Below are 26,974 nucleotides of genomic sequence, written 5' to 3'. Positions count from 1 at the left end.
CTCCATGTTTGCTAATGTGCTTTGTATGAAAAATCGGCAAGTGATTCAACAACCAAAGGCTTTTCCTTCTCAAAAGAAAAACACATATTAAAACACTGAATTGTCAAGTGGTCATGTGAATCTGCGCACGTGAAGAAAGGAAGTTAACCAGTTGCTTCTGAATAATGTAAACTAGATGTTAGTTTTAAAGTTCAAATAGGTGGTGGTGAAAACAGCACACACATACATACACACACACACATACATGCTAATTGTATATATATGTGTGTGTGTGTATACGCACACACACACACATATATATATTAGAACTTTATATATATATTAGAACTTTACCTTAGTGGCCTCGATAGTTCAACAAACTGTGTCCCTTTCACTTTGCAAAATACAGTTTCAATGACCATGATGATAGCCAATTCTTGTTAAGAAACATGAGAATGGGATCAGGAAAGTATCTTTCTCTGTGGAGTTGGACACATTTCTAGAGAAACACACTCTAAATGCCTCTAAAATGTATTTTCCAACCCACAAATGTATGTAAATTTACAAAGACCTATTGTAGGAATTAATTTGGATTTTTTTTTTTGGATGTATTCTTCTGAAAACTGCATAGCCAAGTACTATGCAACCCATGTAAATTGACCTTGCTATTTTACATAGCATAGCCTCTGGATAGCTTTTATCACTTGCCCAGATGGTGTTTGGCCTATGTATTTTAGTGGAATGGTTTATTTTCTCCTTGATAGGTTTCAAATGCACAAGAAAACATTATACCCGTCTATCTGCATTTGAGTAGAATACAAACTGACTAATAGATAAACATTCCGTGTGAAAGTAAATAGCCTTAAAGTATACTGCCTTCACATTCCATTGATCAGCTCAGTCAGCAAAGTTTTCCATATTGTCACTAATGTTCTAAATATTTTGGTGAGAAGCATGCCAGGAGTGTAGGGTATTTCCATTTGTGTCACGCATAAGGTCATTATGAACTACCTCTTGAATTCCTATTGATCCTTCTCCTGAAGTGGTTTCCTTCACTTCCTTTTTGTTCCTGTTGGAAATGTTATTGCGGTTGTGAAGAAGAGAATTAGGGGCTGTTAAGTGGACTGGCTCAAATCCCCTGGCCAGACGGCACGGGATTTGGACTGGCTCATTACCTTACCTTCATTAGTAGCCTTCTCCAAAATCTTAGCAGTCAGAAAGAGGCCGAGGGTATGAAGCCCGATTACTCAGTTGTACTATCATCACTGATTGTACATATTCACTTCTCAGGATGTGGCACCCCGCCCCCACCCCAAGCTCCAGAAGGGATGGTCAGAAAAGAGCTCATTATTAGGCTAGTCCACAGAAGAGCTCATAATGCTGCCATGCAGAATCAAAGAATCACAGGAGAGCACTATCTACTCAAAGGTCAGCCTTATCTCCCCCAACAGATCTTCATTTCTTCAGCATGCCCAATTTCCTAAGAGATCAAATCCTAGAATTCACGAGGCTAAATGAAATTCACACAAGACTTCAGCTTCTTCCTAAATACATGGATTTTTGACCACTCATACCGCAAAGTAGTTTTAAAGTCACTTAAAGCTAAAAGCCGGTATGTAGGACCTTATTTTCGGTTTTATAAATGAGTGTAAAACACAATAGTGCAGTCATATTTGGCATTAACTCTTACCAGCCACAAAAATGTGGGTCAATATTGGATTTTCCAAAGTTGTCTAAGTTAAGACTGGGTTTGTCAAAACTTGCCAGTTGCTTTCAAGTGAACACAGCATGTTGGCGGAAATGAAATGTAATGTCTAAAAGACAGAAAATAGGTCAGCACTGTGCAAAAGTAAACTTGTCAGTGAGATCAATATGGACCTACAAGTTAATGGGGATATTAGAATTTCCTTACAATAAGAGATGTGCAGGGTAGAGCCAGAACACAACTATAGCATTTATTCACTTGTGAAAAGCAGAGGACGTATTTAAATATTATTTTTTGTATCCTTAATGAAAGGCACTGCTTTTTAATATGGAATATTCATATGTAAGCACAGTTTTAATTGATAGGATATCACAGTAAATCAAATTTTGGTTCATTTGCTCAGTTTCTCGCAACATTGAAAAATACAAAAAAAGGGGGGTAATGATCAAGCATGATAAAATTTCAGAAATACGATGAAGTCCTTCAATAGCTTTCTCTATGGTAAGTGTGTCAGAGAATTTGACATTGTGAATGCAATCAGTCAAAATTTTTGAAGGAAAAAAAAACAATAACAGAAAGCTTTCTTGGGGCTTCTCATTGCATTTATTTAAATTTTTAAAAAATGTACATCACTTTTTGAATACATAAAATGCCAGTGCTTTGCAACAGTTTTGTTACTGCATCTCTCAACTAAAAAAAGGAAGAAAAAAAAAAAAACAGGAAAAATACATTCAAAAAGCCAGGCTGTTCTGCTTATGCACGGGCAGTGGCTTTGGAAAGCTACAGCCTACACTGTCTGTTCAGAGGCATTGCCGAACATCAGTTAGCTATCAATGAAAAGTTGCACATAAAGCATTAAAGGATACAAAGAACAACTTGGTGGGGTGTAGGAGAAGAATGGGAAATTAAGAAAAATGCCACATATTCTGGAGGGGGGGGGTAGGGGCGGACTCAGGTAGAAGCAAGCACGAAGACCGTTATTTTTGGAAACTGGATTTATGGAAAAAAGGAGAAAACAAAGTAACGTGTTTGACAAGGTAATAGTTGTGTGCACGCGCGCGTGTGTGGGTGTGTGTCCACGTCCAATTTTCTACTTTCCTTTCCAAGAGAAATGTAACAAAACTGAGGTAGAAATGAATGTGGGAGCACTATAGCCCAGAAGATTTCAAAATGAGAAGCAAAATTGCACTGAGAAGAGAGGCGTCAGAAAGAGGGGATGTAGATGTTCTTTGTGGATATAGAGAAGTTGGTTGGTTGGTGTTTGTATTTATTTATTTGTTTGTTTTTGCTTGCTATCTTCTGCATTCTACCGAACAGCACGGCAAGCCTATAAGCGAGATTAGTGAATAGAAGGACACCATTCCCAGCAATTTTAAGAGAGAACTTGCAAACCACCACCACCACCACCACCACCACCACCACCACCACCACCACCACCATCATCACCACCACCACCTATGCAGTAAAAGGCAGTCCTAGTTTTTCGGTACTGTGACTTTCAGGGCCCTACACAGGTCTTGTGGCTGAGTGTTCTAGACACTAACATGAACTGAGTAAGTAGCTTTCCATTAACCAGTGTACCTTTTTAAGAACATTTTCATTTCATTATCAAGGAGCAATGTACGAAGAACTCTTGCAGTTTTTGACATAAAGGATTATTCTGCTCTGGTTAATTCCCCATAATTAGTAAAAGAATCTTTAAAAAAAAAAATCCTTCCATTTCTACTTTAAATTGTAAATATTCGGTTGTATCACACGTCAGTATTTTTTTCCGGATACATTCAAAGTAATTTTCCTTGCTCTTTTTTCCAATTGTTGAGGTAAACATACATTTTAATATAAAGTAACATTGAAGCCTATCCCATTACTATCAGCAGTACATAGTGCTTTCAACACATTCCTTTGAGGTACTGTACAAATCACAATCGCTTTCCTGAGTTTTTGCAGACAAGAACATTAAAAGAAATGAACTGCAGAAATTAAGGTCCAGATTACCGTTACCCTGTTTTACCTGTTCTTAGCTTAGTACTGCAGAACAGACAGGATTGAGGAATACTGTTGCTCTTAAAATGGCAAAAATCTGGTTTTCTGTCGTCACACAACCGTTCATCTCTTTAGTCCAATAATGTTTGAAGTTAAAGCTCTTTATATTAGCACATGCCACCAATGTAATTGTGAGGCAAACAAAAAATAAAGCACCACTCCAGGCACTTGACAGCAACTAAATCTCGAGAACAGCAGAATGGAATCAACACACGAGGTTCATGTCCTTCTGAAATCAACACACTTGCACCTTGCTCCTTGGTGAGCGTTGTCTAGCTTGAACTGAACTGAGCATCGACAGATGCTTTCTGTATCTGGGGCTCTCAAATCAGAAGCTCTCGTTTGATGCGTTTTTTTTTTTTTCCTCCAAATCTACCCTGACGCTAAAGATGCAACTCCATCGTCATCTTCCCCAGTACCCTTTGCGATTTAAACACTACTGGAAAGGGGCTCTATACCCTATGTAGCAGGTTTTATGCGCGTGTGCCAACATTCATTACATTTTTTTTTTTAAAGAAGTCATCACTGACTGCAACCAAACATTTTGTTCCATTCAACATACATATCAAGCTCTTTTTGAGATATGCTAGGCTGAATCTTGCAGAAAGCATTTTCAAAGTCTTGATATGTAACGGGCCTCAACTGGCCGGGCATGATGGCTGAGAGGTCTGTGGCTGGCAGGGCGTGGAGGGGGCCCACCGCCGCTTCCTGACACAAGTGAGCCACGTCTAGCCCAGAGAAGCCTTCTGTGCGCTGGACGAGCAGTGCAAACTCCTTGTCACTGAGACAGTAATTGTGCTGTGAGAGCAGTTGTACTATCATCTGGTGCCTCGCTGTGCTGTCGGGAAGTGGGATTAAGAGTCGTTTCATGAAGTACCTCCGGAGGGACTCGTCGATCTCCTCTGGTTTACTGGTGGCACAAATGACTACGATTTGGTCCTCGGCTGACGTGAGTACAGTGTCCAGCTGCATCAGGAATTCCGTTCTCATCCGGCTGACCGGACTGTGCTCCTCGCCCACCTGGGAGGACAGGAGCACGTCAATGTCGCTGACAAAAATCACCGCGGGCTGGCGGCAGCGGGCCACGAGGAAGGAGGCGTGGATGATCTTCTCCGCCTCCCCCAGCCACTTGGCCACCAGCCCGGAGCCGGCGATCTTGAAGAACGTGGCCCCCAGCTGGCCCGCCAGGCAGCGGCCCAGCAGCGTCTTGCCGGTGCCGCGGGGCCCGAAGAGGAGGATGCTCCGCGGCGAGGCCGTGAGGCCGCTGAAGGCGTCCGACCTGAGCACGGGCCACAGCACCTCCTCCTTGAGGACCGCCTTCACCAGGTCCAGGCCGGCGATGTCGCCCCAGTCCAGCGGCGGGCCCTGCGCGATGATCTCGCTGCTCACCAGGTCCAGCAGGTGCGGCTCGGCGCCCTTGAGCTGCTCGTCGGCGGCGTGGCCGGCTGAGGTAGGTGCGCGCAGCGCGGGGCCCTGCAGGCCGTGCGGCAGCAGCTGCCGGTGCTCCTCCCCGGGCTCGCCCACGCCCGGCGACGGGTACTTGCCGAAAGAGTCGCCGCCGGGCCGCGCGCCCAGGCCGGGCTTGGCGGCGCCGTAGGCGGGCGGCGTCAGGGCCCGGCCGGGCTGGCCGCCGAACTTGCGCGGCTGCTCGGGGGCCAGCAGCTGCTTGCCCGGCTTGAAGGCCAGGGCGGCGGGGTCGGCGCCGCGGTCGAAGCCGCCGCCGCCGCCGCTCCCGCCGCCGCCGCTCCCGCTCCCGCCGCCGCCGCCGCTGCCGCCGCCGCCGCCCCCGCGGCCGGGGCCGGGGCCGGGGCCGGGGCCCGAGCCCGGGAGGGCGCCGTCGGGCATCCTGTACATGGGGCTCTGCGCGGACCTCTGCTGGCCGTAGCCGTAGCCCGCGTAGCCGGCGTCCAGGTCGCCCTGCCCCGCCATGTAGAAGGCCTTGCGCTTGAGCGAGCTCGCCGAGCCGCCCGCCAGCGCCGAGGGCGCGAGGGGCGCCAGCGCGTGGCCCTGGTAGGCGTAGCCCGGGACGGTGCTGGGCGGCAGCGGGGTGGGCGCGGGGATGCCGGACGGCAGGTAGGCCGAGGGCGGCGGCGGCGGCGCGCCTCCGGGGCTGTAGCCCGCGCCCACGGCCGCCTGCGGGGGGTAGCCGGCCGCCGGGTAGCTGTAGCCCGCCAGGTTGGACGCCCCGTTGTAGCCGGGGACCAGGGCGGCGGGCGGCGGCGGCGGCGGCGGCGGCGGCGGCGGCTGCAGGAGCCCCGAGCTGTGCAGCGGCGACGGGTGCGGGGACGGAAGTGCAGGTGCCGGCTGGCTGCTGTAGGTCGAGTGCAGGTACGAGCCGTTGTAGCCCGGGGCGTATTCCTGAGACGGGAGCCCGGCGTGCAGGCTGGCCACCGTGTGGCTGCCGCAGCTGCTGCTCGAGTAGCTGGGCTCGGCCAGGTTGCTGGCCACCCCCGGGGAGCTGCCGATGCTGGCCGAGGCGTCGGCGGGCGGCAGCGCGGGCGCCACCCCGGCCTTGCCGGCGGCGAGGACCTCGGGGACGCAGTTCATGGGGTACACGGCGTCCGAGCTCAGCGGCGGCTGCCAGGGCTCGCTGTCATTCTTCCGACCGTTCACCAGCCCCGAGGGCGCGTCCGAGTAGTTGCTGAGCACAGGCCGGTCCACGGGGCCTTCCAGGATGCCCGAGTACTTCTCCGCGTACTTCTTCAGCAGGTTGGACGCCGTCAGCGCAGAAATGTCGTCGTTGGCCCAGGCGTACTGGTAGGTGCGCTGCAGGTGGCCGCGGTAGGCTTCGACCTTGTGCGCGGGGGACCGAGTGGTCGAGGTGATGTCAAAGTGCTGTTCTGGCCACTGCGCATGCTCCGGCGTCCACTGCATCTTCAAGCCTGAGGATGGGGGGGGGGGGAGGAGCGAGGAAAAGTCAATTTACTAAGGTGCTCATCGGAAAGGGTCACAGCTCTCCCCTAACTTCCTTCGTTACCTGCGATTTTCCATTAACGCCACAGCCATCCTAAAGAATCCCCACAGTTCACAGTATCCACTGTGGCCCGCACAGTGCGTGCGCTTTAAAAGGGGACCGAATTTCAGTCCTGTGTGAAAAGGCAACCGAATTTGAATAAAGATCTCTGTAGAGGGCGGGATTCTTTTTTTTTTTTTTTTTCCTCCTCCTTAAGCAATAAGCAGATCGATTCCGGTGGAGCCTATCAGGTTACCTGCTGCACACACGCACACACGCAGTGCACACGCGCAGGGACCCGTATATATGTACACACACGCTCCTGTCAGATCAGACTTCGACAGCAGGTCCTTAAAACAAGGAAATATGCGGATCTGTTAAACATCCGGCACGTGACACTAGGAACACGGGCAGTATGTGGCTGTTGTGTCTTTTCACACCAGAGTTTCTGTTTTGTATTTTAGCCAATGTAAAAACGAGACACAGCCGACAGATCACGTCTAGGACCCCTCTCTTCTTCGGGACTGAACACCTAGTTAGCACAGTATAATGCTCCCTGCGCAGAACAATATGACACAGACATAGCAGGTCACTCCACAATCCAACTCTCATCTAAAGTGCTCCACGACAGTTTCAAATCTGCTTCGTGGAGTGCAGCAAAGCAATCTCCCAGGCAGCGCTCCATCGCTTTCATCGCACAAAGCCTACAACTCGGTATGAATTACAACTGGCTCCTTTCTGCCTCTCACTTCTGTTGTTGAGTCTCTGAAAAAAAAAAACAAGCATCACTTGTCTGTCGGTCTTCCAGCTGCCACGCTCCCTCCTTCTCCTACAATCTTTCCCTCGCCCCCCCCCCACCACTACCACCCCGCCCCCGGCCTCCAAGGACTGAGAGGGGAGAGGACACATGCAGATACACACACGTACATAGGCCCGCATAGACGTACCCCTCCCACGTGTGTGCTCGTGCGAGCGTGCATGTGCGTGTGTATACGGATGTGTATACACCTGGACAGAGAGAGAAGAGGCAGGAAGGAAGGAGGGCGGGGGGGGGGGGAGGAGACAGGTGGAAGGGAGCATAAGAATAAAGAGGGAGAGAATCGGGGTTCTCCTTAGGCTTCTGCGGGAAGCAGTGTGTGTGCGGCATGGACTCCAAGAGCGCCCCTAGACAATGAGGCGCTGCGGGTAATTCTGTTACCTGCCCGATTACTAACTGAAGCAAGGGGACTTCAGTAGCAAACTGTTGTCAAACAAGACTCTTTTCTCAGAATCAGAGGATCACTGGAATTTTACAGTTTAAGGAGACCTTAGAAATTCCCTCTCTTCGCACATTAGGGAACCGGCACCCAAAGGGATCTGTGACATACCCTCCCTCGGACCCTCAAGGACTCACGTATACTTGGTCACCATACAGCACCGCGCCCTGCTCTGTCTCCCGGGGCTGGCTCACCTCATTCTAATCTCTGCGTGGTTCCAACACTTCCTCTTCTGGTACAGCTGTATTAAGTAGGCCTCCTTAATCTCTTTTGTATTAGCCAAAGTGAATTTTGTAAACTGCCTTAATGCCCTCTGGCAGAGATGCCTCGATAAGGAGGAGGCCTGGTCTCAACGAAGCATCTGTGGCATCGGCTCCCTTCTGAATTACGGCAGTCTGTTTTGACAGCTCCTACACCCTTCCGCCTTCCTTCTCCAAGCCCTTTAGCTCTTCGTTCCCTGCCTCTGGCTTCTGACATGGCCAGCTTTGACTTGCTGAGCTAAACTGAACATAGCACAGAGTTTGGTAACAGAATGGCATGTTGATTCCCTCCTGACTCTCTCTTCCTTGTTTGCAAAACCACTGCACCAGACACTGGAAGTTAATTAGCAGGATGATGCTGTGCTAATTGTGTTAATTTACAAGGTTTTAGTCAAAGAGAATCATGCCAGGGCTGGCACTGCTGTCATGCTTCCGACTTAATGATTAAGAAATACTGAAAACAAGGTGGGAAGGATTGCAGTAATTACACAATAAATGAATAAAGCAACAGGATTCATTTGCAAATATATTTTACTGCAGTTGTACTCATTTGCATTTGGATTTTTAAAAAGGACCCATGTAGATATTCATTTGCAAATCACCATCTCAGTTAAATTAAGTCTGAATGCTGCACAGTATAACTTAATCAAGCTCTCTATTTTTTTTAATAAAAATATGAAAGACCTTACTTCTCTTGTAGATGCAACAGATTCTTTCTTCACCCTCCTTTCCCTTACTCCTCCCAAATCCTCATATGTGTTTCTCTTTTAAAACTCCACTTAAAATATATATATATATATATATATATATATATATATATATATATATATATATCACCAATTACAAAAATAATTGTAAAATCCTGATGAAGTACAGCTTGCATCATTTCAGTCTGAGAAACTCTGGGGGTGAGTTCTAGGAGGAACTAAAGTGATTTTTCTTAATTGTTTCTGCCTTCTCAATCACTCCTTTTGAAGGGGGGAGGGGAAGGAAAACACATCGCAGAATGGGTGAAATGACCGAAACCACACTTAAAAGGGGAAAAGATGCAATTTTAATGAAGCACATTTCAGGAATCATACTTTCATTAAATTCAACTGGAAATTATTAAGAGCAAATCACCAGGAACCAATCGCAAGTAATCAGTATCTAAATTCTTCTAGTGTCATGGGATTTACTTCAAGCCTTATAAAAAGGAAAGAATATTAATGTGACTATAATGTAGAACTGTCTAAAAGACCTACAAATTCATTAGTCCTGTAAATTATTTCCAGGGAATTTCTAGTAGGATTTTTTCTTTAAAAGATTTTCAAATACAGAGTTGAAAAAAATAAGAACTCACATATGCTCTGAGTGGAAGTCTGATTACATTGATACAGAAGAAATGTGAATAAATGTCTTGAAAGGAGGCCTCCAGAAAAAAATTTGGGAGTCAGAGAAAACAGGATTTACCACAAACTCAACATAACACACACACACACACACACACACACACACTAGGAGGCGTGGCTTCCTCAGCTGACCTAAGCCATCGTTGGCATTAGTTAACATACATGAAGAACGTGATAAAAGCCCATTAAAAAAAAAGAAAGAAAGAAACTCTCTGGTTTTGGAATAATTATTTGAAAAATAAACAAAAAAGGGGCAGCTTTCTACTTTATTGGCTTAAAATTTTTTCTTGTAAATTAATCGTTTACAAAAAATCTGCAAAAAATGGTTTTAGGAAGTTAAAATCAGACAGGAATGTAAAGTTTGCATAAAAGAGGGGGGTCGTTTTCACCGAGCAGGTCTGTGAAGTTCAACTCTGGCAAGACTAATACATTTTCTAAGCTTTCTACTGCATCTGAAATTGAACAAAGATCCTAACGAAATTATTTATTTGGGACGATTACTTGATGTACCATTGCCTTTTGGTTCTCGTGCTATTTTTGGATGTGCTTACCAAGATAATTGAAAGTTTATTTATTGATGCATATTAACTAACACTAACCTTAGCGAGGCCACCAAAGGCAAGACTGAGCTTTGATTAAATCACCTTAAGGGAACAGAATTATTCACATCCCCTGGAACACGAGTACTTACCCCGGGTTTTGAAATCACTAATGTTACTTGAAAGCTCCAGTTAATAGTTAAGCATAAACTAGTTATTATTATTAGTAGGAGCCGAATAAGCCAGCGTACGGGAGATTGTCCTGTGCTTTTGGAGCACAGAGAGCTTTCTCATCAGTTTTTTGAATTTTAATGCTAATTGGAAGGAGAACCAAACTTGGTTGTGTTGTTGTTGTTGTTATTCTGTTTACTGGTGGTGATAGTCCTGATGTGGAACAGAAGAAAAACGTCGAGCCAAATGTTCTTTGAACAGCAACAAAAAAAAAAAAAATCATGCTCCATTTGATTGTTATTGCTGTTCTCTATGTGTAGGAAGTAGCACACGAGTGTCACTTGGCACCCAAATAATAAGATGGGCTTTAAAGACAGCTTTTATATGGTTTCTCTTTGGAACATGCAGAGAAAAATCTCAGAAACAATACTATTTTAACATTATTTAGAAACATGACTCCAGAACAATAACTTCCACTGCTGTTTAGAAATAGCTTAAATAGGTACAATAAAGATTCAGACAACAGTGGAAAGTAAGAAAAATAGTTCTTAAAGATAATTGAAGGACTGTTCCAAAACATCGATTTTTATTTTTGAAAGGATCGGGAAATTCTTAATACAGCTAGCAAATTTCACAATGCAATGTGTTTGTTCTTAAAATATGTAATTTAATAGAAAATTGCTTTTAAGATACCTTAACGGAAGTATTACACCAGAAAGATAGGTACTACTTTAAGAAGCCTGAGCACTTTGCTGTTTTATTGCTATAGGATGAATTTATGTATATTAAACGAATAAGGCTATATTTCCCATAAAACTGGACAGTTTGGAGGACATTTTCCTTTCTGATCGTTTCTGCCCACATTATAACTTAGGTTTAATTACTAAGCAGTTGCTGCCTCATTGCTTTACTTGCTCCATTTTGTTCTTTATTTTGAAACAACACAACTGTGACGCCCTTCGAAGCTCTGTCACAGCTTCACGATGACAAAGAAGCTGCTATGGAGAAAAATGAAGGATATAAAAGCAACTTTAAGAACGGGAGGAAATCGGAAATAAGCCACTAAGCCTCCAGAGTCTATTTTTAGCACACATTCCTGGAAATACTCCTCTAAGGTCCGGGCTTCCCTACCCTGACCCCTACCTGACACACGTGTGCTGCTCAGCCGTTCAGCAGGTCTAAAAAAGCTGTTCTCTACAAGGTTCCCATAGGGTACTGCTGGCTGCTGGGGACTTGCCTTCATCTGTAGGTTTTCTCACACTCCTGGGGCAGGGACCGGAGGCAGACACCTGCAGGCATGGAAGGCTTGCTTGCTGCACGACCTCACTACACCCATTACGCCCCTGTGGGCCACTGTACCCCTGAACTTTTCATTAGTACTTATTTAAATGTATTTTCATTAGTACTTATTTAAGTGTATTTTTTTTTTTAATCTAATGGCATATTTGCCCACCTTCTCTCTAGAAAGCAGTCACTCCTGGGGTAAATACAACAAAGTGCAGTTGACCCTTGAACAACACTGGTTTGAATGAATTATGTGGGTCCACATGTATGCAGAGTTTTTGTTTTTTGTTTTGATAAATACATGACAATACTGCAGATGGATTTCTTACGATTTTCTTAATAACACTTTCTTTTCTCTGTAGAGCTTACTTTATCATACGAATACAGTATAAAATACACACAAAATACAAAATGTGTGTTAATCGACTGTTTACGTTATTGGTAAGGTCAAGAGTAGGCTGTTACGTTTTCGGAGAGTCAGAAGTGACACGCAGACCCCTTGACACCTGCGTTGTTCAAGGGTCAAGCTGAATGTAATAGTTGACACCCCCTGGGCCTAACACTGCAACAGAGTCATCCTCTCCTGGGGAATGTTAGAACCAACACACAGGACATTCAGAATTCCAGGAAGAGGGCAGCAAATTCACCAGCCAAAAATACAGGTTTGTGCAGTGAAAGGCTTCGTGAGGGAGCATCTACAAACCTCCTGGCGGTGAACACGGGCCTGATGCGGTATCTCCTGATCATGATCCTTCAAGGGAGGCGATGACCAAATGAAATGTTTGAGCAGACCCAGTAGGAGTCTCCCCCTCCTAAGCCAGGAGGCCAGCACAGCAGTGTCTAGGATCCCCTGTACTCACCCAGTTGATCCGAAATCTTAGTCTATTCCCTGATCATTCCCAGCCTGAAAATGTGACGTCATATCCAAAAACAAGGGGGAAGGGCATGGAAATGACACGTTCTTTTTAACCCAGTCGATCCAGTTCCATCTTGAGAACACCAAAGTTAGAAGACCTTTACCAACAGCTAACCATGTGGTAGGGACTGTGAATTTTATTTAGCCAACGACCTGAGGGCTCACTATGTATAAAGCCTGTGGTTCGGTGGTGATCGAGGACATCTGTTTTTATAAGACAATGAAGCTTTTTCAGCTTCGTGTCTTCTTTGTCATTTCACATTCTAAATTCTCTTTGATTTTAGAAGTTAAGGGAACTTTGAAGTGACCCCAACCCAGACAGTCTCAGTTATACTTTGCTACTTCACTTACTATGATGTCCTGTGGGGTCGAAAACTATTTTGCCTGACACAGTGTTTTATTTGGAGGCATTGCTAGCGTGTTGGGATAGAAAGGGACTGACGAAAGCACAAAGGTTGTAGAATTTTGTTCAAAGAGTGAATATCCCAAGCTTGAGAGTCAGACCCAGGGCTTTGCTCATGCCATTGCTTATTTGTTCAAATCTTGGTGAAGTCACTTAAGCACATCAAACTCCCTTTTTCGCAGCTATAAAATGTGGACCATAATGGTACCGTATATCTTACTGGATTGTTAAGAAGATTACCTAAAGTAATAATATTCACGAAAATATCTTCTAACTGTGAACGGCTAAACAAATATTTCTTATTCTTTGATTTTGAAAAATAATACAAGTGCACAAAACAAAACTGACTAGACAGAAAAAAAAAAGTAAAATCACTCCTAGAATTCTAAGTCACTTTTTCTTCAACCTCAAGACAGCTACCGAAAAGGAAATTTTCCAGTGGGAATGTTGGTTATAAGGAAGGTATTAGAAATTCTTTCATACTCAGCAGAACACAGAGCATGATCTTACAAAAAGGGGCCAGAAATCAGATGTTTTCGATTCTAGATGTTTTCATAGTATTTTATTTTAAATGTTACCTGTTACTCAACATTATAGAGACCACAAATAAGAAATAAAGTACTTACAGGTTTAAATCCAGTGAAACTTGCAGTTTCAAAATAAGGTAATTATATAGCAATACTGTCAAATGATTTTTCTCTTTAAATCACACTTTCACACCTCAAGACTCCAAATTATAATACATTTTGAAGCAAATTACTCCCTCCTCCCATTTCACCATATTTGCATAAAGCGATCCTTTTTAAGAACCACGCAGGCATTTCTGGCTAAATGGCCCTTAGTAAATACAGTTTTAATACCTCACCCTCTAATGTAGAGAAATTGCCACCTGACTGCCTGAGGGCAGCATACAGCCTGCAACCATCTTCTGTTTGGCCAGCGCAGTTAACTTCATAAAAAGAATCTTTATTTCCATATTTTCTATTTCTCAAGACAAGGTGAATGCTCTGTATCACTAGATCTCATTCTCGCCTGGCAACAACTGGCTGAACCTGAATCCCAGCTGCCCACTTTGGACATGGCACGCTCTCTCCACTTTGTCACGGTGTTCCCACTCCCTATTAGAACGTCGGGTATTTTTATGGTAGTGATCGGTCACATAAACAATCAAATTTATGATTGCATTAGGAAGCTTCAAGCTCCAGCTTTTACACTTAAGTACATTTTCTTGAAAACTAGTAAGTATAGTGCTCTAAAATGAACAAGCAGTATCTTTAGAAAAAAAAAAACCCTAAATATTATTACACACACACACACACATTCCTGTCCTCTTTATCAGAACATAGGGAAAATGGTTGATATTTTTCTGGTTGATTCAGTGTCGTCAGTACAGCAGTGTAGAATGATGAATAATGATTTAAAAAGCTGGTTTCCACATTGCTGTAATTTCACCTTTTCCCCCTTTGCTCTGATTTGTCAGATACTTTTTCTAGATGTTTTCCCTAAGTCAGTCCCCACCATTCCTAATATGCTCCTTTGAATATACCACAAACCAAAGCTTCATTTAATTTTAACGTTTCCCCTATAGGTTGGTCAGTCATGAGTTTTAGTACATCTTTCGAGAGACTGTATAAGTTACTCCAAAGCTACACTTCCTATTTCTTAGGGAAAACTGGGGGTGGTATCTTGGTAAGCAACCGATCTTGTTCTACATGTCATCCTTTTGGGCTTAGTAAGAGCCTGTATTCAATGTTCTAGACATCATGACTTAGGCTAGAATCATATGTACTCTATCCTTCAGTTAAATTTGTGTGTAGCTTATCACCTAAGTCAGTTTCCCTAAAATATGTTAGATTTTATTCACAGCAAAAAAATATTTACTCATCAAAATGTGACCAAATGTAAAAATGACTGTTTTGCCAGTATTTCATACTGAGGATGAAACTTGGTATCTACTTGTCTGATAGGTCATCATTTTTAATATATGAGACATATATAAGAGGATGGCTTCCATTTATGAGGATGAACACATGAGCACTTATGCAAAGCAAATTACACCGAAGAAAGAAGTATCGCCTTTAGTCCACTGGAGTCTATATTCAGTATATGATCAGGACAGACAGCCTGTCACTTAAAGCAACCCAGGAAATCATAATCATAATTCAAATAAATATGTTTTCCTGTGGGGAACCCAAAATTTCCTAAACTTAAATCCAAGTATTCAAAAGTGAATATGTAGTCATGCTCACATTAACTCCAACTATTTTAAAATTACAATTTCGATTTTTTGTTTGGCTGATCGTTTGTTTTTGTAAGGGCAGGGTTTTACAATAGTTGATGTGTAAAAAATTTTGAATACTAATTTAAGTGAAGTAAAGAGGGGATCCCTGGGTGGCTCAGTGGTTTAGCGCCTGCCTTTGGCTCAGGGCGCAATCCTGGAGTCCCTGGATCGAGTCCCACGTCGGGCTCCCAGCATGGAGCCTGCTTCTCCCTCTGTCTGTGTCTCTGCCTCTCTGTCTCTCATGAATAAATAAAATCTTTTTTAAAAAAACAAAAACAAAGAATACGAGGCTATGCATACACCGGCAATTTAAAATATACCAATGATGTATACTGTGAATCTTAATATTTAGTGTCAGGTGTCCTCAACTATTGCAAGGGAAAGAGTTTGAAGGTTACTAGATAAGAGGACTGATTCTTCCATGTGAAGTGAAATATTTTGTTTATTCTACCTCTGTGAATGTTTTTAGATAATTTGCACTCGGCTTTAACAGTGCTTTGTAGGTAACCTTTAAAGTTGGTCCTTTATGGCCTTCCATTTCTCATGCTGTCTCTTCCCTTTTCCCATATACATTTTCAATCCATTAGAGCCATCAGCCTCCTCCCCACCCCACACACACACATCGGTTCTTTTTGTCATACAAAGATCATCAGGACACACCACATATGTCCATAGGGACTGCCCGGGCTAATGAATATGTATGTTCTGTGCCACAACAGAGCACTCCCCTTGTTCTGCGGTATCAACCCTCTTATGTGTGTAAATAACAGGTGAGCTGTGTAGCGTGCAGGGATAAACGGGGTTAACACAACCCGAAAGCCCCCGTGCTAGACTCCTAGTACCCAGCCTCTATGGTTGATCCAGAGAAATCCACATGCCAAGAGTACTGTGCATCTTCTGTGTCATTTTGAATCTTTACTTTCAGAAAGCTTTCTGCCAAGGCACCATTACCATTGTCCTAAAAGTCTGGGGTTATTCCAGTTGATTCTCAAGTTACTGTCGTGTCATATAAAATAAATTCGCACTTTTAGTTAACATAAACCGGGCATGGAACCAACCTTGAATTATGACGTGGCTGCTTCATTTCCTCCATCCCAATCCTAAAACGTTAGGTTAATCATTATGTGCACGCATAGCTATTTGTAAATAGTTATTTGCACGTGTGGATTCTATTTCAAGTATATAAATGGAAAGCTCAGTTTAGCTATATTTAAGCTGAACTGTATTCACTTTTTGCCCAACACGCCGTGCTGACATGGGTCAATAAACAAATTTCAGAATCTCCCAAACCCTACGACCTTGTGTACGATGGAGTACGCATTTGTCCTCTTTTTCGTGTTTCTCTAGAACCTTCCTCTAAAGACAGTTTACGTAAAACAAAATAGACCACTGAGGCTGCTTATTTATTTAAAATTAAGGATACTCTCATACAATTAGACAAAGGAGTAGAATATGATTTACATATAAGTATATAACTCTTCAATCATTCTCCTTAATAAAAACTCTGCTTATGGGGACTCTAAGGTGTGCAAAGCCCAGACAAAATTTGTTTAGGTTACTTATGCATTTTTCTCTTTTTTGGCAATTCGTGCATTAATTTTTAATGCAATAGCAAAATAGTGTCTTGGACTTTGATAAAAATATTCTATAGTCAGGGCTGGGTGACATAGTGCATTAATTCAGTGTCCTTCACTCCTGGGACCTGTGTATAATTTAGTCCAGCTTGAAGAAAATAACTTTGATCTGAAGGCAGTGGAAAAAGCTACATATGAAATGAGTTTAGGTAGGTTTAGGGTTGTTTCTTCCATATGAGACAATGTATGAAGATAAACTGCTTTTGAATACAATCAACACAGTCTAGGATTAAAAGCGAGGAGCTCTTACCAACAACACTAGTTTCCATTCTCCACTCCTCCTCCCCTTCCCCCAGCCCCATTCTATGGTCTGGTGAAATAAACCTGAGCACCACCTATAATTAGGATGCTCTAATTTCCAGATAAACAGAACGTTGTTAAAAGTGCAGTGTGAATGACAGTCCAGTCATTAGTGCTGTTGGCTCTTCCATTTGTAAAAACAAAGAATGCTGCATAATGAGACAGAAGCAGAAAAGAGGAAAGATATCAGGGACCTCAAAGAAAGTGGCACTTCCTGTCCTGGAGGGGGTGCCCAACAACTTAACCTAAAAAAAACCATTTCTTCAGATTCTGGCTTGATGTCGAGCCCTATGACAATATTTAACAATACAGTTTCATCTGTTTTGATAGACGATGCCATTATGTAAAAAAAAAAAAAAAAAAGTTTAGGCCTTGGCTGAATTTATTTTATTACTTTATTTTATTTTAGACCTTGGCTGAATTTATTTTATTTTATTTTAGACCTTGGCTGAATTTAAATCAGTGACTAGTCTAGTGACATTAACCACATGAAATACATACCCACTTTCTTTTGCTCACAATTCTACAATCAATTCCAATCCAGCTCTTTTCTGTTGTGAATAAATATGGCTTACGTTGTCTCTAATACAGCAATTAAGAATAAACTTGCTCTCATTACTGTCAATAAAGTTAAAAGCTATAAGGATGTTGTTTCTATATGGTATAAACTGTTACTACAATTGTATACTTCTTACCCATCATGAACTATTTTATTGGCTTCCTTAGTTATGCAAATGATCCAGTATTTGCTAATAATTTTAAGGAAAAGGGAGATAACAGTCACATTTTAAAATCAGCAGGAAATTTGAAAGAAATGTATTTTTTTAATGTTTCAAGTTTTTATTTAAATTCTAGTTAATTAACATCTAGTGTAATATTAGTTTCAGGAATATAATTTAGTGATTCATCACTTACATATACCATCCAGTGTTTATCAAGATAAAATAAACTAATTTTTAAATTTGCTAGTTTTAGTTGCTTACATTAAAAGGTAAATAGGGGGCAGCCCGGTGGCTCAGCGGTTTAGCAGCCCAGGCGTGATCCTGGACACCTGGGATCGAATCCCACATCGGGCTCCCTGTATGGACCCTCCTTCTCCCTCTGCTGTGTCTCTGCCTCTGTCTCTCATGAATAAATAAATAAAATCTTTAAAAAATAAAATAAGATAAAAGGTAAATAGGTCAAATCTTCCTGCTCCCTCTTCAAATTATGTGCATCCTATTTACACAAACTCCCTAAACGATAGGAAAACTTGAACCCTGCAGGTGATCCATGTAGGCTACACCAAAAGAAATCAAATCTAGAGGCCTGTATATATGTATTTCAGTGTTATGTCTGTAGTTACAAAAAGGATATAGAGAAAATGGGGAAATGACAGAAAAAGGAAAGAGATTTTTAAAATTGCTTTTATCCTAAAAATGATCTGCTTTACTACTAATCTCAGAATCCAAAGTCCATTCTAAATCATTTAACGAATGTGCACACCACATTTTTAATCACAGGTAAGCATATCTCAGGTTTTCCTTAGCTGGGTATTTATTATTTGTGGCTGGAACCGAGTTGTACACCTCAAAAAAAACTTCCATACTTATAAAACTTAAAAGTTTTATTTATGATTGCAAACTACATTGCGAACATTCTTTTCCTTAATTGAGCACTCATTTTCCAGGAGGTCTGGGTTGACATGTGTGGTATTCTTCAAAAAGGAAATCTAGTAACAATTTCATTGCATACTGGTACATTTTCTCAGGTGAATAAAAACAACCATTTTTTTAACTGAAGTATAGTTGATACACTTATTAGAATCATTTTCGATGAAATGCTTAAAAAACCCCTAAGAAGCAAATAATTAAAATATGTAATAACTGGGTTACATAGGAAAGCACCCCCAGTTGTCAATTTAGAAGTGTTCTGTGTTTTCTATAGAATAGTTTTTTACACAATAGAGATTCATAAAAGTAATGATGAATCAGAAGTCTAAGAAGATTCCTTCCTCATTGAAATGACATACCTGAACTGGTCTCATTTTAAGTAAGTCTTTTTTGAAAGCATCCAAATGTCCACAAGAACATTCATTTATATTTGGCTTTCGTCTCCTGGCCATTACCTGATCACTTAGCTAACTTGTGAAGTTTTTCAGGTGAGGATGTTTTATTGTGCCCTCCTTTTTATAAATGCTTCTACATCCAGCCATTGTTTTCATATTTTACCCTAGGAATTATTTTATCCTGTTCAGTGTCAAATGATATTATACTTTAAAAGAGAATCTATTCAGAGAATATAGCATAAAATGGTGCACTGCATCCCTGGCCATAGCTCCCAGAAGCATTAAAATGTTACTAGAGTACCCGAATGACAGCAATGACAGCTTAATCACTTAAAGGCTTTTTACATTAACAGTTTTTTTCTTTCAATTTGAGCAGTAATATTCAGGCATGATTTAATAGGAGGTTAGCTGTTAAATGCAGCTAAATAACATACTTTTTTTAAATATCAAAATCAAGTTTAGTGTCTAATGAACATTTCTTGACACTTTCTGAAATATTAGTGCACATTCATAAAGCATGGTTTATTTTTTTCCTTCCAATATATGTACTAAAAAAAAATGGCCTGATAATTAGCATGCATAGTCCAGCAGCTTCCTGTATTGTTATGATTTTAAGTAGAAGATCCATGGATAAAACATAATTGAAAGGTGAGCCTATTAATCTGGAGAATAACCTCCACAAACCAAATAAGAATGAATCATTTTTAAGTCTCCACCTCATTTATAGCTTTATATTCCTAAGGAGAGAGAGAAAAAAAAAAAGCAGGGAGAAACTAAAGGTGACCTTATTTAGACATATTAGTCAAGACAGCCTTTGCTGTTTTTAACCAAACATGATTGTGACTCTACTTTGTCCATCCAGTTTTCCAGTGTGTAAATTGGATGATGACTTGGACAATTCTCTCTTCATTAGTGAACTGTGGAAAGGAAATATAGAGGTGGCTTTTTATTTTTTAAACTCTGCTGTGTCTTATAGCTAGATTTTGAGCATCAAGGAAATACATATATATATATATATATGTATATATATTTTTTCTAGACAAGCTGTCGTAATTGAAATGAAGTCTAATCAGACTCATTACTGTTTTCAGCAATTTGCACGACCAAAGATGCTTATTAGGTAACTGTGTTTAATAAACCACTCTTTAGAAAAATACCAGTAATGAGCTCTTAACAGCCAATCTTTAGCGTGAATGTAATGTGAAAAGTGTTCCTAGCGCTGAATAGATTTTCACATTTAGTAGTGTCATAATTAAGCTCCATGAATTGGTTGCTGTGATGTTAGATTTATTACAATAATCTTATTTTTTCCTATTTTAAATATACTTGGAAATACAGTCATCTTCTATTAGAGTTGGATTATATTCATTGTACGGCCAAATTTAGGCTTATACCAAGGTGGTTAAAAGGTTTTTTCAACGGAGGATTTGTTAACAAATGATAAGCAAGGATTTTATAACTGATAATTGATTCTAGCAATCAAGTCTTTCCTCCTCAGCATCCCCACCCACACGTCAGAAAAACATCTTCCTGTCATTTGATTATATATGAAAAGTTATTTGAGATGTAGTATATTGTGATCATTTAGAGGAAAAATCACTTTTCTATCACTAAGGTAAAACATGGACAAAAATGGACATTCTGAAAGGAATATTTGAAGAAACATCGGTCTTTCATAAGGGCAGCTATAAATAACACTATATTGCTCCATTAGATATTGTTCTTAAAAATGTGAATAACATTTTCCTCCCTGACTCTTCCTTTTTGTGGCACTATTTATTAAGATCTTAGCATTAAAGAACAATATTGTGGATATATATTATTTATATGCACTAAGGGTGGTCATGAGAGTTAGCTAGGCTTCTTATTGATAAGGGCAAAACCCCCAAATGTTACACACCTCAAACGAGAGGAGTTATTTCCATGAGAGATGATGCATGTGCTCAAATAAGAATATATCTATAGAGTCTGTATTGATTAATCCATCAATAGAGTATATCCTGAGGCATTTCCACATGCATAATAATTATATAGAAGGAACGGAAAATATTCTTTTGAGAACACCTAAATGAGACTTATAGGAAGCTCTTGAGCTTATAGTCATGAAACATCTCACAAGATAGGACAAATACCTTTTGTTCACTAAAAGCAACCCAAAAGGTGACACAATCAGCTTTGAAATGAGACTCTGGACATTCTGAAACAGGTCCATAAAGATAATCAATAAATGAAAAAGTACAAAAATAACAGGAGACCAAGATTTTATGCCCATTCTGATACAATGTTAAGAAGGATTCTGTTGCTGAGTGATTCTTCTCCCAGTACACTCATTTCTTCTAACCTCAAGCTTCACGACGCCTAATTGGAGCCAATAAGCCTCCATAACTGTTTTCAGCTTTTTGAATCAATAGGGCTATGAGGACTGAGACTGTCAAATTAATGGCTTGTTTCATCTGATTTTGTGGAATGCACTTCTTTGCATTACAAAGTAGAGAAGAAACCAAACTCATTCCCTTGTGAATTCATATAGCTTTCAAATCAAAAGATCTTCCTGTTATCTTTAAGTCTCAACTGAATTCGTATTCAGAACCACGAAAGAAAAAGCCAGTGCATGAGACTATTGTTAAACCTGTATCTTCCATCTTTAAATGACTCATAGCTAAACAAAAACAAAAACAAAAACAAAAACCTAAGAGAGGGTCCCTGTTGGTGCCTTTGGAATACCTTATCATAACCTTGGATAACTTTACTTATGAATCACAGAATTTATGAATGTTTTATAAAAGCGAATAGATATTCTGTACGTTAGAATTTATTACAAAGGCTAAGAGGCTCTAAGGTATCAAATAATAGTAATAATGACAAAAATGACAATGATAAGTATAAATCGTTCTTTTGGTGAGCTTTCAAAATAACTTTCCATAATGATGAAGGGGAGGAGGGCGGGGGGGGTGGGGGTGAATGGGTGACGGGCACTGAGGGGGGGCACTTGACGGGATGAGCACTGGGTGTTATTCTGTATGTTGGTAAATTGAACACCAATAAAAAATAAATTTATTAAAAAAGCTATGATTTTGATTATGAATTTTAATAAGGAACTGAGTACCTAGTTAACAAGTATTTTACCTAGATTTAACCCTGAGCTATATACAAAGTTGACAGAACTTGCCTTGGTTTTAATTTCTAAGAGAAATACAAACATGGATTTATGCATTGCTACGATTCTAGTGCAGAGAATAAACAACACACATACATATTGTCATGTAAACGAAAAATATGGGTAATAGGGCATAATTAAATAATAATGGTAATGGCGAGGCTTGTATTATCAGGTAAGACGTTTTGGAGAAGCTGTTTTTTTTTTTTTTCTTTTAAGATTTTATTTATTTATTCATGTGAGACATACGGAGAGAGGCAGAGACACAGGCAGAGGGAGAAGCAGGCTCCTCACAGGGAGCCCGATGCAGGCCTCGATCCCGGGACTCTGGGATCATGCCCTGAGCCAAAGGCAGATGCTCAACCATGAGCCACCCGGGTGACCCTGGAGAAGCTGTTTTTAAACTTCAGCTTTTGGCCTTATCATTTAGACATAAGTCTGAAGATGCAAAGAAACCACGTATTTAAGCTTGAAATCATTCTGAAAAAGAATTAGGGCTCCTAATCCTTAAAACTTTGAAGAACTCACAATATCTTGTATCCGCCGTATTGTTAGCACTGCACATAATTTTATCATTTGTCATATTCCTAAGCAAAAAAAAAAAAAATCTTACAGTAAATATCCCTCGTTGTAACAGACAAGCAAACAAACAAATGAAACTTGAAAAAACTCATTTTTACTTAGGTCTTAAATTCATTCTTTCAGGTTTCCCCCAGGCCCTTTCCCTCCTGCTCTCACCTCCTTTTGACTCTGGCATGTGGGCCAGGGACTTATTTTCTCTTTCTTCCCTCCTTCCTTCCTGTTTTCAAGTAGTTTGTCAATTATGACAAAAGAGGTTACAGACAAAATATATTTTAAGTCTCAAAACTAAAATCTTAAAGCTTCCTTGAATCTCTGATTCTTGAAACTTATATTGTCACTAGAAAAAAATAAGACTAGTTGGCTAAATTGTTTAAACTATAATGACATTCATGCTATAATAACATCTGAGTGCCTACTATTGCTCGAGAGCTCCTGCCCTCTTAGGAAAATAAAGTCCCCCATGACCCAGCAAATACACTACCAGGTATTTACCCAAAGGATACAAAAATACAGATTTGAGGGGCACATGCACCCCTAATATTTATAGCAACATTATCAACAATAACCAAATTATGGAAAGAGCCCAAATGCCCCTCAACTGATAAATGGATAAAGAAGATGTGGTATATATATACAATGGAATATTACTCGACCATAAAAAAAAGAGTGAAATCCTGCCATTTTCAATGACATGGTTGGAGCTAGAGTGTATTATGCTTAGTGAAATAAGTCAGTAGGAGAAAGACAGATACCTATGATTTCACTCGTTTGTGGAATTTAAGAAACAAAACAGACGAACATGGGGAAGAGAGAGAAGCAAACCATAAAACAGATTCTTAAATACAGAAAACAAACTGAGGGTTTCTGGAGGAGAGGTGGGCATGGGGATGGGTTAAATGGGTGATAAAGATTATTGAGGGCACTTGTGATGAGCACTGGTTGTTGTATGTAAGTGATGAATCACTAGGTTCTACTCCTGAAAACTATTATTACACTGTATATTAACTAAAATTTAAATAAAAACTCGAAACATTAAAAAGGAAGTCCCTGCCTCAATGGAACTTACAGTCTATTTTCAGTGATGATTTACCAAAGAGTATACTTAGTTCCAAGTCTGGTAGGGAGAGGTAGCTATACTGAGGAGACAAAAGTTGAGGTATGTCTTAAAAACCAATTAGAGAGAGATGGGTTTTTTTGCCTGAATCAATACTCAAGTCAAAATCATAGATGATGCTAAATGTATCTGGCACATTTGGGAACAAGGGGTAGCCTGGTATGGTTAGAAGACAGGGAGGTATACGTCTACATATAGGGTGGGACGGAGGTAGAGATGAAGCGTGAATTCAGATTGCAAATGGACTTAAATACTTGGACCTTATCCTACTGCCAACAAAAAGCGCTGCCTTCATCTCTTTTATTAGAAATGTATCAGTAATAATCAAGAGCAGAATTGAGGGGGTAAAGACCTTGTGCAATAAGAACATAAAAATCTAAGAAAGATTTTAGACAGGGAATGAAAGGGTGGGCTGACCAATTAGATTTAGAGGAATGAAGGGAAAGGGGACATTAAAAAGACATCATCATTAAATTAGAACTACTTGTATCTGTAAAATGGTTAATAAAGAGATTATGGATGTATATAGCATTTAATCCTCCAAAAGTCGAGTGAGGGATTGTCATTCTTTTTTATGTATAATGAAACAGGTTCCATGAATCTAAGGAACCTTCCCAAGGCCCCGAAAGTCAGAATTGCAACTCAGATCATGTGACACAGAATTCCTACACTTTGCCTCTCCTTAGAGAACTTACTAGTAGCTTGTACTACCAAGGAGTCAGACACTGGAAGTTCCTACCCTTTGATGGGAAAGAAGTCAAAGCCCTTTGAAGATGTTTAGGAATCATGAGCATATGGGAATCTGTTGAAATTATGGTAATGGACATTACAGCAGAGAGAAAGTGTGTAGAAGGAGATGAGAATGGAACCCTTGAGTTAAACTGACATTTAAGCGGTGGACTATGGGGGTTGGGAGGACATTTATAGAAGAGAAAGAGAAACAGAGAGAGGGAGAGAATATGCTGGTGCAAAAGACAGGTGAGGAAGGATTTTCAAGGACAGAGTATTTAATGGTAGCATATGTATCAGAGAAATCAAGTAGGATGAGGAGACAAAATAGGCAGTGAGGAGGCTAGAGGTGATCTGTGAGAGCACTGTCCGTAGTGTTGGGGTCAGAAACCTTGGTGAGTGGGCCATGGAGAAAATGACTTATGAAGTGACAGGAAGTGACATGGCAACCATGGAAGAACTTTCCTCACTGATAAACACCTTAATAAAGATGAATAGCGGTTTATGGGGAAAAGAATCCAGGCGAGAGATTTTTCCTTTTAAGGAATATGAGGAAAACCTGGTCATTTCCCTAGATCAAGGGTCCCAAATATGGCAGTAAGCCAAATCCAGGGTGACCTCTTCTTTCACAGGTGAAGTGGTATTGGAACAGTCACACCCATTTCCACCCACATACTGTCTGTGATCGCCTTCTAGCTCCCAGCCGCCTTGAGAAGTTGGGCTGAGATCACATGGCCCACAGAGCTGAATACACTTACCCCAATTCAGCCCTTTATAGAAAATGCCTGCCAACCCCTGATCCAGGCTGAGGGCAAGAAATAGTGGAGAGGAAAGAAGAAAAACTGTAACACTGTGTGGATGGGGCATGGGTGGGAACTGAGAGAGCAAGGCCATCTAGAAATGGAATGAGAAGTCAAGGGTATGCATTTCAGACAATGGGGAAAAAGAAAGAACACACCTCTTTGTCTGAGAGAGGTGGGAAGGAGTTCAAGGGCAGGTGGAGTATATTTGATCCCCTCTGGTTTCCCTTAAGAAACTTTTGGAGTCAGGTATTCCTTCTGTTTTCCTACAAGCCAGTCAGTAGATCCACATCCCATGTCTTGTTCCTCGGTCTATTGGCTCTACCCTCCCATCACAGTTGGGTACAAACCATGGTCACAGGGAGGGACACGATGAAACAGAATTTGGGGCAATCAAGGCAAATGTATCATCGCTATTAGAAAAATCACCACATGCAAAGTAGTGGATGGTAGCGCCGTTGCTATGTTTATGAGGAGAGCGTGCAACCCTGGAAACATAAGCCTAACTGAAGAATGCACCCCCATTGTGGCAAAGATTTATATTACAAAAAGGATGAGAAATGGTAGGTATTGCTGAAATGTTTAAGAAGACTCTCAACTTCCAAGAAGACTTGCAGCTTTTGAGGAAACATATGAAGCTATGTGGAAAAGAAATGGTTACTGCTTCAAGAATCCTTACTGTCTCTCCCCTCAAGAAGGAAAAAAAAAATCCATTCCATTTAGAATTCATTAAAACTTAAAGAATGTGTTTACAATATTACACAGCTGTCTGGTCTTTTTCACACTTGTTTCTGCCCCAAACACAAACACATTGCTCTCTTTCCATCATCTCTCTCTTCATTTCATAAAACAAGTCATCAGTAGGTGCTGGAGATTTCTTCTGCCTATTGTGTAGTTTGGGGTATTGCTCTTGTTTTCTTTGAGGTTACTACTTGGGCTCCTCATGGTAGGAGAGATCTCCCAGGAAGGCGACTCTGAGTCGTGGAGGAACAGCACTTGACGACTGTGCAGTTCATACTCAGTCACATGCGAACCCCTGCTGGTTTCCTTGTGTAACAAAAGACCGCATTACGCTTTCCTGCCTAAGTCTTAATGTCGGTTTGATTCTAGTGTATTTTTGTATCTCCTGCGTATCGTGTGATAATGTAAGTGTACATTTGTACAAAGAAAGGCAGTACCTTGATAATGAAAAACACTGACAGGTTATCCAGGAATGATGCACTTTGTTCCCCAAGTTGATCATCCATTTCAGTCTTACTTAAAAATGAGAAAGTTAAACTATCCTTATATGGATAGTAAGCTACGTGGTTCCCTAAGACTGTCTGTTTTAGGTTAAAATAGCTTACTCTTAGCTTGAGAACTCTTTGTCTTTTAAAATTATTATTATTATTATATTATTATATGATTATTACATCGAGGAAGACTTCCCA

At 41.1% G+C, this 26,974-nt stretch overlaps 1 protein-coding gene across 1 annotated transcript in view; it reads right to left on the bottom strand.

Annotated features, from left to right (window-relative positions):
* Positions 1–3,158: 3,158 nt before the first annotated feature.
* FIGN (fidgetin, microtubule severing factor) overlaps positions 3,159–26,974 on the bottom strand; it is a 125,541-nt gene continuing 101,725 nt past the window's right edge. The window contains exons 3-4 of the mRNA XM_055308551.1: positions 5,542–6,609; positions 3,159–5,451 (exon numbers count right to left, since the gene is read on the bottom strand). Of these exons, the coding sequence (XP_055164526.1) occupies positions 4,250–5,451; positions 5,542–6,609 (2,270 nt within the window). The 3' untranslated portion in view covers positions 3,159–4,249. The remainder of the gene's footprint in view (positions 5,452–5,541; positions 6,610–26,974) is intronic.

The sequence above is a fragment of the Nyctereutes procyonoides genome, unplaced genomic scaffold (assembly GCF_905146905.1).
Source record: "Nyctereutes procyonoides isolate TBG_1078 unplaced genomic scaffold, NYPRO_anot_genome, whole genome shotgun sequence".
Classification (NCBI taxonomy): Eukaryota; Metazoa; Chordata; class Mammalia; order Carnivora; family Canidae; genus Nyctereutes; species Nyctereutes procyonoides.
The sequence above is the reverse complement of the archived record's forward strand: the minus strand, read 5'-3'. Positions and strand labels throughout refer to the sequence as shown.